Source organism: Microchirus variegatus (genome assembly GCF_963457635.1).
Source record: "Microchirus variegatus genome assembly, chromosome: 1".
NCBI classification, from domain to species: domain Eukaryota; kingdom Metazoa; phylum Chordata; class Actinopteri; order Pleuronectiformes; family Soleidae; genus Microchirus; species Microchirus variegatus.
Window position 1 is genome coordinate 12,340,072 of NC_139802.1, and position 15,372 is coordinate 12,355,443.

Sequence of the window (15,372 nt, forward strand, 5' to 3'; positions counted from 1 at the left end):
AGATCGCCTTACCTCTGTCCAGCTGTGTGTCTGCGTGTGTGTTTGTGTGTGTATCCAGCTGTATGGTCTACAGCCTCTTATCAGTGTAACCACTGGCCCTTATTTAACAGCGACCATCTGTGGCCCATACAGAGTTTGTTTCTTCTTCTCAGAATTACCCAGGCCAAATCACTCTCTTTTTCTGTCTCCCCCCCTTTTTTTCTCTAAATAGTCTTTCCTTCATCCCTACGTTTTCTCGTTTTGTAAATGAATGTGGAGGGGTTTAACATTTGTGTCTTTAACTGTTATCTGCCTGTCTGAATTACTATTTTTTCTCTCTTCAAAACAGCCTTTCCTCCATCCTCTAATCACAAAGTGAGATCTGTGTAAAGATGCCAACTATCTTGGTGTGAACCACATGCTTCTGTCCTCAGTGGGTTTACCATAAATGAACCATGGGCTGTATTTTTAGAGAGGGTATACCATATGATCTGCATTTAAATGAGCACCATTATAGAGCAGTGCAGGGTGGATCATCTACATGGAAATGTCTTAGTTGTAGCAGTAGGAGTTTCCATAAAGATGGACAGTGAAAAGTCACACTAAACTGATAATTGTGAATAGAATGATGATTGTTAATGTGCTCAATTTAAATGATTTACATTTAATAAATAAATGGCTATGGTAGTAAATTTGAACAGCTGTGAAATTAAAGGTATAGCATGTGGTAAAATCGGTCATAAAACACTTATATATTAAGTTTATATTGCATGTATATAGAGCAGCCATTGTCCTTGCTCTTAATTATATTACCTCCTGTGTTGATGCAATTATTTATTTATGGTTTCCAATTGTATCAAACTGTGTCACATTCTCATTATACCCTGAAAGTAATTCTCTTGTTGCAATACAGACAATCGAAGGTACTTTGTCCATCAAACTCTTACTTATTTAGAGAAGATGAGTGAGTTGTTACACAGATCACACTGCACTGTAGTGTACACACACGTTTATATAACTCCCCTTCTCTTTAATGCCATCTTACACAGGACACTCCCACAGACACACACAGTATAGTGTGACATCCCAAGGAACAGTTTGGCAGGGGGTTGGAGGACGGCGTTGAACTCGACATCAGATTTCCATCCTATCTCCTTCTGTCACTAGTACTCTTATGCCCACACTGACAAACCAAACAAAAATATCACCTCTCTGTCACAAAAGTCTCAATGGATTACCAAAGACGGCAAAACTCAAAGCTTTAAAAAGAATAAGAATAAAAACAAAATGGTTTTACTGAAGCCTGTGCAGTAAATAAATAATGTTTTTTTTTTTTTGGTGCTTAAAGTGACATGGTTGTAATAAACATCATGCATATTTGTATAGAATCATTTTAATAATATCTATAAGTTGTCACATTTAGGAAAACATGCAAAACCATAGCCAAAACCACATTAAAAGTATTGTAGCCCAAGTTAGATTGTAGCATGCACACACAATGCACATGCATAACACAAGTTTCCATGGCAACAGGCAGTCATGGCAGAGGCCTCATTGACTTGCTACCTGCTGTGAAAGAGGGAAAGAGTGGGGCAGAGAGATCAGACATGCACATCTTTCATACACAGAATGTATTGCATTGTTATCGCTGTGATTGCCATGGTTTGTTCACAGCATTGGGAGTTGTATAACCACATATGAAGCAATGCTGCAACATCTGCTGAGCAATTCCTATGTGCTCAATGCCATCTTTTATACTTTAGCAGTAGTCTCTTTCAAATCTCTGTTCAAATTGAAATAGAGGTATTGCATGAAAGTCCAACAGGAGCTGATTTGGGTTTACGTACAGTAAATGCCTCATATCAAATCCACTAGTGTGGGTGGGGTTGCACCAAATAAATAATCAAGTGAAACCAAACTCTTCCCTTGAGCATTGGCCTGAACTCCACATTAACTTTCTAATGAAAAACTAACTCCTTTTTTTTTGGTGTTGCCTGTCTGTGCCCCTGTGGCATCAATCAGCCACACCCACTACCATAACAAGCAGTTATGGGTTATGGTCAGAGAGAGGTGGGCAGATAAATGAATGGACAAATGAATAGATGGATGGATTGATGGCTAAATAAGTCAACATGTGAATGAATGAACATTATGGTGCTGAATAACAGAGGCCTTTTATGGCGTGTAGTAGCCACACCCTCTGCAATAACAAGCACATAAAGCTAAAGAGGAATGAATGAATGGATAGAGGGAAAGCTTTAAGGACATTGAGAGAGATTGACATTACATTGTGGATTGTTGAAAGGTAAAGGGAAAGTTGTTATTTATCACATGAAATACCTTCATTCAGTGTCACATCCCATCTCTCTATGTTCGTATTAGCTTCAACCATCACTGAGCTGTTAAAAGCACAATGAACACTTGGTTTAGATTTGAAGCATTTGCTACATCCAGAGCATCTCATCTGCTAAGGTTACATCTGCTGAGGTTTGGAGCGTTATAATGGAGAAGTTTGGAATTGCTGACAGGTCTGTTATAAGTTTGAAAACACATTTGGAAACTAGGACACAATATGTTTTCTGATTGACTCTTATCAGTCACTACACAATGATTAGCTATGGGAAAAAAAGTGCTGTTAACACACTTTTAGCCCATCGGTTGGTCTAATAAAAGAAATACTGCATTTTCTATTTTACCATCATTGTTTCTCATTATTATTTTTCTGAAACTGCATAAACAACTGCAGAGGAGAAAGTCTGCTTCCTTTTAACACTGGCACACACACATGCCCACTCTACGTGAATGACTAAGAGATAAACATTCTCAGGTGTGTCAGAATTGACACACATGGTTGTCATTACAAAGCTGAAATACTCCTCTGGACACGCCCTTTCATGTGAAAATGCTCCTTTTTGTGACACAAAAGATTCTGTATCTATGGAACTTTTTTTAGTGATGACTTTTAGTGATTTGTAGTGAGTGAACTATTAATCTGCCTACCGTTATGGCACCATTATCCTATTGAATTTAGACCTTCAGCTGAAACAAGTTTTATCAAGTTTCATCCTGCCACAGCTCAGACTGAGACAGTCTGGCTCCAAGAAGATCTCATGAATTTAAGATGAGGATTGAAATAGCTTACAGTTGTACAAATTGTCTGAGACTAACTTTTTTGTTTTTGGCTTTTTGTTGTTACAAATTTCACGGTTAGTGTTTCCTTTTTGAAGCACCCCGGTCGTCATGAATCAGTGTTGTTGGCAAAACCAGAACTCCTGCTTTTGTTGTGTACAGCCGTTGCCACAGTGGAAAACAATTTTGTGTGCATGTAAATCTATTTCTCCTTCTGTCAGTCAATCTGTTTGTTTGTCTGTCTCTTTCTCTCTGTACACTTGTTACCTCTTTTGGACACTTGCCTTATCAGGACCAGGAGTCACCATGTGACGTTTTACATCATGGTACGGTTCAGTACGGTTCGGTCCCGTAGGTAGGGTTTGGAATGGTATAACCCTGTGTCAAGCTTGCATTTTGACTGAAAAATTGTACCTTTACTTGGTAGTTGGATGTTGTACCAGTGCAATGACAACGAATGATCACATCGAATACCCCACGGGAAGGGTGCCAAAGAATGGAACTGGTTATTTTTGTACTATTCCTAATATAAACGCAAAAAAGTACACACTGTACCGAACGGCTCCACTCGGTGAAAACATGACTATAGAGAACAAAACCTGGTTCTAATGAGACAGATCCTCATCTTTGACGTACTGGTTAAGTCTAAAGCTAAGATGTGGTATGTGGTTAGGGTTTAGCATTAACTGCTCATTAGTCTGTCAGTGTCCTAAGAAGAATAGCTGTGCAGAACTGTGTGGGGAGGGGGAAGTATTGCTGTGATTGAGTGACAGCTCTGTGTGTGTCTCTGCATGTGTTAAGGACTGTGCTGACAACAGAATGCCTTGCTCAGTAGGAGAGAATTCACACTAAACATGCGATATCACAACTAGACACACACACACACACAAAATGTGAGTATCATTGTGTCACTGCACAGAATGTCGCAAGAACTCCACAATGTTTCGTACAAGATTTCTCAGCCCCACCTTCTCTCTTGCATGCAAACGCCAACATAAGCAGACACAGACGCACACAGAGAAGCGCTTCACTGCCACAAAGAAACAGGCCAGTCATACCAAGCAGCCCGACAATAGTCCTGTCAATCAACATCAAGTCCCCGCTCAGCTGTCCAAAGAGCTTTTCCAGTAGACAGCTAGTTAGGCCGTAGGACGGAAAATGACATTGGCCCCAAGCACATTTTCATGGCTGCAGCTCTGGCCTCTTGTCATTTCTCTTGACCTGAGTATGTGTTGTTAGTAAAACTGTGCTTCCGACTGATTTCCACTGCTGGAGTGGAAAAAGTGGGGTCAGTGAGTGCTCCTGCAATATAGAAAGTATGGCAACACATTTTATTTTCAGTTTTGGTGTGAAGTCATAAACTACAAAGTAATCGTATGATGAGCATGATATGCTGCAATTACATATCACATTGCTTCTCATTCAGTTTACACTGTAGGTAAAAGCCACCTAGTTTTTTTTTTTTGAAGAGCACATTGTCTGCTTTGAGCTCTGTGGAGTCTCTGTAATCGCCTGTGTAATTATACGTCATAGCTGCTGTTTTTAAGTTCCAGTAATTTCACTCAAATTGCAACAATTTTTCCAGCACAAATGTCTGTGAAAGAAGTACCTAATAATAGTAATAATACAACATTTTGATTCATGGAGTGCTTTTCAAGATTCTCAAAGACATGTTACAGGCTTAAATTACAAGTTGTAAAAAAAAAAAAAAACCTCCCAAATAGTAGGAAATGCAGCATGTTTGCACATTAAAAACAGTTTGAAATAGGTGAGTTTTTAGGAGCGACTTCAAAGAGGATGGGTTGGATATGTTTGGGTGGTTTAGAGAATGCTCTGTCACACCAAGTTTGGGCATTGCTCCTGCATGGTGGAGAAAGGGGGTGTTTCATTGGCGCTCGTCTTTCCTCTTTCTCCTTTTGCTTACTCTTTATGTGATTTTATAGCATTCAAAGAAATACTTACTATAATACATGTCTGTACTGTAGTGACATTGATCCAAGTTTGTTTAATTAAAACCTTGTCTTTTTTTATATCTTTCAGGTGGAACCAGAGACATTGGTTCAGCTTTGACCAGGATGTGTATGAGGCATCGCAGCATAGAGGCTAAACTCAAACAGTTTTCCATGTAAGTAACACTAGACATATCGTACTTGTGAGCTGCTCTCTTGTCCCATCTGTCTTATGCCACGACCATAGTTGGTATTTACCGTTTTACAGAATCTGACGTCATGTACTCTCTGAATTGAGCACACAAAAAGAGAATATTAACAAACGCATACAATCCCTGCCCTAGCCAGAGTTTTGAGTTACTTGTAATAAATATAAATAGATTTTTTAAAACATGTGTTTTGTTATCTTTATTAATTACTTGGTTGGTATACATGATCCAAACTGTTTCCCAGTGCAACTCCAATGGAACATATCTGTATTTGGATATCAGCATATGTCTCCATATATTGATATTTTATCTGTGGCGGTCACGAGATGCTGTAAAAGAGACAGTGTTTCTGGTAGAACAAGAATCTGTAATGTCTCAGTGAAGTCACCCACAATACATATCTGTATCTCTCTCTCACACACACACAAAACACAACACACTCATACTACACAGACAAGGGCCTCTCTAATTCTGGTGGCATTTCAGTAGAGATTCCTCTTGGATCTCCATAGCAGGAGCTGTACAGAGGGGGGCTGTGTCACCACCCACCCACTGGCAAACACGCACACACACACACATACACTGGAGAAATGTCTGCAAGACGTACAAGTCCTATTTTAGTTTAATGCACTAAGCCTGCAGCTGCCCTCCTCTCACACTCCCAGCCTCTTAAACACGCTCACAGAGACAGACATGTCACCTCCTCTGACACACTGTCGGCGATATAAGTAGACCTTTTTCTCTCTCTCAGTCTGTTTTCCTCCCTTTATTTGTGTTTGTCAATGATTTACAGATGGAGCATAAATTACGCAGAGAGAAATGCTCACAGACTCTAGGTTTTGTATGTCTCCTATGGGGGTGGATACCACTACTCATTACCTGAGTTCACTAGATTCTAATTGACAAGGCCCTGATTTGATTTCATTCAATATCGATTCATTTAAAGATATTAGATTTTCCATAAATAGAGATGAAAGAGATTTACACAGAAATAATGCTGCACATTGTATAGAATTTGTGTCTCTTCAACCTGGTGCATCATTACAAATAGTAGTGAGAAAGAAGTACCCGAAAGTAGTTCCATGAATGCTCTTTGTATTTAATAAATCTACACAGTGGAATTCTACAGTGCAGTCGTAGATCATAATTCAAACCCAAAACATATCCAAGTTCATAGTATCCATGCAATTACTACCAGACATTTTAAAGTAATTATCAAGTTATTTTACCCAGCCCTAGTCTACTACAGATACACAGATGAACCTCTGAACCAAGTGAGGATGTTAAACATGAATATAATGAAACATGACTCTTAAGACCTTGGTGGGTATTTGTGTTAATAAATAAGATGTTCAGTCAAATAATCATCTATGAACTGTTTGGATCCATGGGACTAGTCTTCTACTCATAAATGGAATCTGACCTTGGATCAGAAGTAAGTAACCTGTTGTTTTTTGCAGAGGTTTCTTGGAGTGTCTGATCAATCCTCTACAAGAACAGATGGAGGAATGGAAAAGAGGAGTTAGTACTTTGGACAAGGACCATGCTAAAGGTACTTTAATAGAAACAATGCACTGTTCCAGAGAATATTTTGCCAAAGAGAGGTGTCCTAATTATTTGGAAACAATAAAAAGTGATAGTGTTGTTCTTTTATTGACTCTCGGTTGTGTATTAGATATTACACATAACTGATTTTAAGCATAGGTTCATACACTTTTCTTATTAGGTGCCAGATATGTTTAATAACTACATTAAATCTGTAAAACATTTTCACACAGTTAAGTAACTTATCACCTTGTCTACCTAAACCAGAGTATAAAAGAGCTCGGCAGGAAATCAAGAAGAAATCATCAGACACACTGAAACTTCAGAAGAAAGCAAAGAAAGGTAAAAATCATAACTTGTAACTTTTTCTTGTAAAGATATAGATCAGGCGAGTCGGCAAGAAATACATTGACAGAGGTTGAAGCTTTTGTCAACTTCAAATATTGTTTATGAAACCACTGACAGGCTTTCATGACATAATGAGGAGATGAGAAAACCTGAAACACGGCACCACTTACACACTTAAAGATTAGCCCTATACATGCATTTCAAGCTAACGTAGGAAAGGCGTGGTCTCTCCAGCTTTAGTCTGTGTTTGTCTCATAGATGCTACGTCTCTCCCACCACTGGCCAGACATAAGAAAGATGTGGTTTTCATTGACCTCTGAAAATCTTCTAATTATCTATTTGCTGAATGTGAACACAACTAAAGTTAGCCTGGTCTGCCTACTGTGTCTAGCATTGTGCATTATGAATGAGAGAAAGCAGTTTATCGAGTTGTTAAAACCGACTTTTATGAACTGTATGCTGCTGCACTGCATTAGAAAGTTGTATCTGCAACAATCAGGGATGAAGGAAAATTACAGTTTCATTATCAGGAAACCAGTTCTGTCAGACAAGAAAGCAGAACAGTGTCTAAATTGTATGTACAATGTTTTTATTAGACAGCGGTGTGTGTGTTTGTGTCTTGTGTATACGTGTGTGTAGAAGAAGTTTGTCCTTACTGATTAGGCCTGTGCAGGTCTCGTAAGGCTAAACATTACCATACTTGGTAAACACTGAGGGTGCAGAGGCTGTTTCTTCCTGCACTCCTCTTGGCTCAGGTTCTACATTAGCATTCACCTAGCAAAAGCAATATACACAAAACAGTAATTACAATAATATCCAGTGTCTGTTTGTGCTCACCGTTTCAGGCATGAATCAGTGGATGTCAAACATCTCTAATGTTCAAGTTTAACAATCTCCTCAAGTTTCTTCTTTCTCCTGTAATGCAGTGATGTCGGCATTGAATTTGCACTGTGCATAGTAATGATCACTAATACTGCTACATGAAACGTGTCATTCCTCTACAGCTGCCTGCATGATTTAAGATACAGCTACATCCATACTACTACGTTTCAATAGTAACAAAAAACAACAATGGTTTAAAGTAAGGACAGTGATTATGAGACTGACAACGAGGTGAAAGATATACTGAAAGAAAATGCTAATGTAGTTTTTAATTTACAGCTTATAGTTGTTGTGGCCGATGAGGAATAATCAAGAAGTGAATGTTGGTAGCTCTATCACTGGTTTTAAAGCTTCCTGTTTTTGCCTATCCACACTAAAATGCAGCCCCAGGGTTTTGTACTTAAAATGGATCTGGTGGTGGGACACGTTAGGAGGGGAATTAATTGAAAACAGAGAAGTGTACAGTAACTATCCTTTTAAAGAGCTTGCCAGTACAATTAAACTCGAGGGTATTCAGTGTTGTCATGTACAGTAGCTGATGTAAAATTGTTGGTGAGAAAGGGAACAGGAGTCATAATGTTTTATCTCTTTTTAAATTATTAATACAGATGCAGCAACATGCACACTCAAACCCTCTGAAAGATTGTGTTACTTTACAAAATATCTTTCTTGCACATTTCTATCAGTGGTGTATTATTTTTCAAAAGAAAACATATAATAAAGGTATTGGTTTAAAAATATATACAGTACTCTTATTTCTCTTTTATTGAAGAATCCAGACACACACACACAAATCTGCACCTTGATAAATAAGTGTTGTGTGCTGGCAGTTGACTTTTTTTTTTTTGCTTTCCCTGTACCCATGTTTTTCTGACACAATCCTTCGTCTTATGCTGCATTACAGCTGATAATCTAGGTAAGTCAGTCTACACTGTCCACTTAGCTGTTTTTACTGAAATGCTTAACCAGTTGTCTCAGTTTTCATTTCCATGCTTTCCCTTGAGATACTTTTTTGTTGTTGCTGTTGTTGTGGTTTCAAACACATATAACATTTTATAGTTTTTGAGTTTGGTTCCATGTAGGTTTAAATACAACATAAATAAACCAGGGTCCTTACTTTTTACTATAGCCTATCTCTGCAACATCATTGCCCTCTGAGCCCTGTTTCACTGTCGCTCTGGTTTTGACTTACTATCTAAAAGCACCTTAGGTCATGTGAAGCGTTCTCAAGTTGACACTGAACAGAGACAGAGGTGTAGCTCACCTTATGGAAAAAATTGAATAATACTGCTTGTAAAATTGTGCTATTTTATTTATTTTATTCTAAGTCTCCAGGGTTAGACTCATTTATGCAAATTGCACATTTCCTTTGCTTTTACAAGCACACTTACTCATATAACACTTCTTCTTCTAACCATCATGAAATCAATCGCCATTTTGCTGGAAGAACTAAATCATCTCGTTTCATAACACTTGAAATGCTTCTGCCATTTCTCTTTTGATTACAACTTATCAACACTGCAAAGTTGGAAATGAAAATACCACTAAAACAGATTTTAACTACTTTTAATTGTATTTGTAGGTGTTGTTATATGGTTTGCTTATAAAGAGAAAACACATCACTATGTATATATATTTACATATATGTTATGAGTATATATATATGTTATGTACATCATTTAATTTTCTTGAGCAGAACACCACTTAAACAATTTTCGCTTGCCCTTGTGTCACAGAACACAAACATTTTAATCACATTTAGGAATGGGCAACAAATGGTAGTCCCATTACCGAAAAAGAGTTTTATGCATATTGATAACACAAGCTGTCAGCATCTGTTGTTTCATATGTGTCTTGTGAGGGTGTTTTTCTGACCTGAGACCTTGGCCTCGCTAAGAAAAAGCATTTGACTGAATCCAAATGTAATCATTGGTCATGTGAATGCTGGAACAGTTAATCTCATTTATGTGCGCATATACGTCTACATGTGTGCACACAACCCCCACCATATTCATCTTGGCTCGGTTACTGAATTTCTGGCATGTTGGGACTGGTCAAAACAAGAATATAGAATGTCAGTAAGATATTTAAATTGTTTTATAATGCACATAAGACCCTATTTTTTCTCACTTTTTCCAGCTGCGGTGTTGATGATCAGATCAGTTTATGAGTCATATATAACGAAGACATTTGCAGAAAATGATGATGAATTGACTGGTTTAATTCATTAGCATATATATTAGGCGTGAATGCAGTTGACAGGCAGCCACACCTGGACATCTACATCATGTAATTTAGTCCTTCTAAAGATGTATACAGTAACAGTTGTCCTGTTATACTGTAAATATAAAACCCTTGTCATAAGCCCTAATTCTATTTAATTTAACACTGAAAAGAGTTGTAAAGTATGTTGGTGTGGAATTACAATGTAGTCGATGACCACTGAGCTTCAGTAAACCTCAATGTTTGTCTGTGGTTGAGGGGGAAAAAAGGAAGTAGCAATCAGGGCCTTGTCATTCACATAGTTTCACAAGCACGAATGCACACACAAGTTATGGCACAGACAGTGGGAATGTGGACAAATCAAGGAACATCCCATCGCTGAGACAAAGTTGTAGCATAACAGAGGCTTAGGTTCAGCTCTAACAACCCCCCTGCTTACCACAAGCTGATATTTTCTTGCCACAATGTGTTTGCATCGTCTCGGCACATTTTGTGCCCACGTGTGTTTTGTTTACGCAGTCCTTTCCATCCCCATGATTGTCTTTTAAATTCACACTTACATGCTTCTCAAACGAATTGTCAAATGAATGTGTTGTTGATTTAAGACTGAAACTCTTTTTAGTCAGTGAAAGGATAAAGCTGCTTGTTGATGTGGCATCCTTTTAACAGACAATGTCGAACTAATGTGATATTAATTATTATAATGTTGAGCTCTACTCAAGCTCCTCGTGGGTACTACCACGACAGCAACAAAGAAAATATTTGGCTTTCCCTCTGTCTCAGAGAAAGTTCCTCAATGTATAGTGGTGTCGTTCCAAAACCACTTTGGTTGTGTTGAGAACACAGTCTGCCAAGATTTGAACCATTGGGAGAAACCAGAGAGCAGTATGCTCCTTCATTTAACTGCATGCCAAGGAGACACCACAGCATCTCTGGCACTTGAGCTTGAAAAGCTGTTTTTTCTACACTGAGGCCGACTGAAGCTAAAAGTTTAAAATGTTATTCAGTGATCTAAAAACAGATTTAAAGAAGTGCCATGTGACATGACATTTATCACTTTGTGGCTATGATTTACTCTTGAAGAACCTACATTATACAGAGCCTATACTTATGGGAAATATTGATTATACCACAAAGAATTTCTGTTGTTAGATCTGTTAGTAGTATTATTTTATGGATTCGCTTGACAAATAGTTTTGCAATACCATTAACCAACTGCATATAAGTAGTGACTGAAACATTATTGGAGTTGTCAGCCGAGCTTACAAATAACGTCTGGAGCAACAGAATGGAAAAAAGATAAATTCTGCCTTGAGGGAAATGTATAGTAATGAGTTTGATCCTGTTGTGGGAACTAGACCAGTGAGTAAAGTTTGTTTGTCCAGCTTGCACATCCAGCTCTCCACAAAATCTTGTTCAATTAAATGTTATACTTGTCCACTCAATAAGCTGCTTTTGGATCTAAGTGAGATAGAAAATATACAGTATGCTGCAATTTGGACTTTCCAGTCTGGCTTCTACAGTCCATCTACTCTGTCGTGGTCTCCATAGTGCAATATAGTAGGAACGGCAATGAACACACACAACTCGCATTCCACTCCAGTCCAGCGTTACAGACATTTAACCACGCTTGGCAAATGGATTCTCTATATATGGAAACTCAGTTTGTCTCACTTTGTCAACAACCATTAACTTCGAAGAACTGTTCACACAGGATGAATACAGACACTATATTGTTTAATTTTGTCGTGCTGCAGGGTGTTTATTTAAAGCGTTATCCTGTGTAAATTTATTTTGTAAATTTAATATATTTAAATATAATACATAATTGTAGTCATAACTATTGCTACGTCGGAATCTTCTCATTGGAGCTTGTTCTTAACCATCTGTGATGTCATTTAATATTGTTTTTAACTTTTTTTCCCCCTGTTATCGTCCATTGCTCCATGACAAAGACAACTTCAGAAAGACAACATTGAAACCAGTTAATGATGCTTTATATGAAAACCGCATTTTTCAAACTAAGTCCATTCTCAATCTGGTTAGCTCATGTGATGATGGTAGGGGTATAATGAAAAGTTTCCATGCGGTGTGCTTGTCCGGTAGTTGCATTAGTGTGTCTGCTGGGCGCCATTGTTAATTGTCATTTTTACTGTGGTCTTGCTGCAGGAGAGATAAAGAGTGGAAACAAAGCTTCCCACACATGTAATGTATAGAGTGTACTGGCAAAAGAGCTGATGGGTTATGCTCAAAATAAGATGGACATTCTTGTGTTTTACATTTGAGGTGAAATCATTTGCCTCTGAAATTGTATCTGCGTTCCTTTATTACTTTATGATATGGAATGTTCTACAAAAGACACCAATTTGTTATCTATGCCCAAACTCAAAAGCAGACAGACAGACAGACCACAGGGTGGTTCACTGTGGCTTTAACCTTGATGTACCAAAGTCAAGACTGTGTGTTTGGGTGCAAGTTTAGCTTGAGTGGAGAGATAATGGCTCTGAGGCCCATTGTGTATCATCTTGGGCAGTCGCCAGCCGTCCTGCCTCCACACACAAATCAAGAGCACTTGATTTGGCTACAGGGTATCTTCTCTTAACTTTAGACGCACACAAATTAATGCAACCACACACACACACACTACACCAAGGCCTTCATAGTGCTTCATAACAATCATTTTGGAATTGTTATGTTTGTCCTCAAACATTCACAACTTTACGTAATACATTTTGCAACACAGCAAGCCTTACACTCTTGTTATTCATCTACACACACACACACACACACACACACAGTCTGTTTCGTCAAGAAACACCCAGGAGTTTAAGTGTTGAACAAAGAGTGTTGGAGAGATAGTCCAAAAGGCTTCTTTCACGTTTGAGTACCTTGTTGTAAACCGATGGACGTTTTCAAAGACAAGCCCCAGATTAGTCTAAAGGAGATAACCTACTTGCCACTTCCGAACAAGAGGCAGAAAGTGCTTGCATGACAAGAAAGGTCAATCCTCAATGAAAACTGTGTGGAGCATTAGTAACAGAACAGAAAGTGAAGAGTAATGCTTTGTGGAGTAATAAACGTTGCTATATTGAAATATTATTTTGTGTTTATTTGTGTGTCCATTTTCCTTTCAAGGTCGAGGTGATTTCCAGCCCCAGTTGGACAGTGCCATGCAGGATGTCAGCGATAAATACATTCTCCTGGAGGAGACGGAGAAACAGGCCCTGAGAAAGGCTCTTATAGAGGAGAGACAGAGATTCTGCTGTTTTGTAGCTATGCTGCGGCCTGTAGTGGTGAGTACAGAGCAAGAGAGAGAGAGAGAGAAAACAACAGAATGTCATTTGACACTGCAGTGATGATGCAGTTTTAAATCCAAACAAATGGAACATATGCTTTCAATGTTATTATATTTTTTTTCTCCAGGCCAACAATGACCTTTTCTCATAGAATGGATTGAATTACATTTGACTTCATTGATTCCACACATAAGTAGAAAATAAAATTTCAATAAACAATGAAGCGGTATTAACATATATTAGGAAGTAGAACGAGATTAAACAGGAATATAAAAAATGAAAAAGAAAATATATTATTAAATGATGTTATCAAGATATTCATATTATTTAAAATGTATACTTAAAAGTGCAGGATTATTATTTTTTTTTACTGCCACCGCTACATAAAACTTTCGTCTCTCATTGATGTTAATTCTTTCAGGATGAGGAGATTTCTATGCTGGGAGAGGTCACCCATCTCCAGGCCATCTCTGATGACCTCAAATCCCTGACCTCTGACCCACACAAGCTGCCCCCTGCTAGTGAACAGGTGAGATGAACTGGAAGTGAAGTGACACTTTCAATAACAATAACTTTTCATACTGCCTTTTATTTTTGCAAGCACTAATATTAAGTGTGATTATCATGTCCCTCCCACTCAGGTGATCTTGGACCTGAAGGGCTCAGACTACGGCTGGTCCTATCAAACGCCACCTTCATCTCCCAGTACCACTATGTCCAGGAAGTCGAGCATGTGCAGGTAGGTTCCTCCTGCAACTCACAAGACTCGAGCCACAAAGTATTCAAAACAATGCATTTTCCTTTTAATATACATTTACCCACTGAACCCCATGAAATCCTATCGTGCTCCAGTGTGATTCAACATAAAGGCGGATGAAAAATTTGATTTTTTAAGGACAGGTGTGTTAGGGACCAATCTCTTTAAATTAAAGAACAAGGTCATGATACCGCAATCTTATTTGCTATATTATAACAGCATGACTCATATAAGCAAATGTATTACTAATAATGAATCTTCTTTGGAGATTGTTTACATCAATACAAAGAGTTGGGAAACGAGGACATAAAGAAAAAATGAAAAAAAATGTGTTGCCCATTCAGTGTCTGCCACCCTGTGGCCAAAATTAGCTCCTTTATTTTAGACAACCTGAACTGTATGTCTTCATTTGGGCCTTCATTATTGAAGGAAAAGCATGCTGATGTATTTTTACTAGAGGATGAAAAAACAACAACAAAGTATTTAAATTTAGAAACATTTTATACAAATGGATCTTTTATGTTGCTGTTTAAATCATGGCTCTCCACTACCTGCTTTTTGTGCTTTTTGCCTACCCATCATTTCTCGAGGGGGTCATAGGTCTTTAATGCGCACACATTGTGTGTGTTTTTGGTTGTGCATGATAGATTGCACTACTAGCAGCTTACATTTGATATACAGTTTGACTCACCTTGCTTTTTACTGTCATGTATGTACATGATTTGATACATATTGTTTGCATTCTCCATAGCATAGGTGTTACACTATACAGTTAATGTGTTTTTTTTAAATGTTATTTTTTTCTTCTCAGTTTACCGTAATTACACCCATGATTATATTGTTTATGTGTCTTGTGTGAATAATTTCAAAAGGCTGGCTTTAAGGCCTGAAATCCTTTGATTTCTTGCCTGTAATTATTCTCATTATGACTTTGGGCCTCATAAATTGTTTTGATTTGTTGTTTTGACTGGATTGGCCTCAGTCACTGCTTGCTGCATCTTGGTGTGGTGTGTTAATTTTATCCCACCCTGTCTCCTCCACATTCCCCCCGATCC

The 15,372-nt window shown here is 38.1% G+C and overlaps 1 protein-coding gene across 1 annotated transcript in view; it reads left to right on the forward strand.

The window, feature by feature from the left end:
* Positions 1 to 15,372, forward strand: part of LOC310933389 (protein MTSS 1-like) — a 45,775-nt gene that overhangs the window by 24,016 nt on the left and 6,387 nt on the right. Inside the window, exons 4-10 of the mRNA XM_083896867.1 lie at positions 5,149 to 5,233; positions 6,727 to 6,818; positions 7,079 to 7,153; positions 8,946 to 8,957; positions 13,400 to 13,557; positions 13,982 to 14,089; positions 14,202 to 14,299. Coding sequence (XP_083752993.1) covers positions 5,149 to 5,233; positions 6,727 to 6,818; positions 7,079 to 7,153; positions 8,946 to 8,957; positions 13,400 to 13,557; positions 13,982 to 14,089; positions 14,202 to 14,299 — 628 coding nt within the window. The remainder of the gene's footprint in view (positions 1 to 5,148; positions 5,234 to 6,726; positions 6,819 to 7,078; positions 7,154 to 8,945; positions 8,958 to 13,399; positions 13,558 to 13,981; positions 14,090 to 14,201; positions 14,300 to 15,372) is intronic.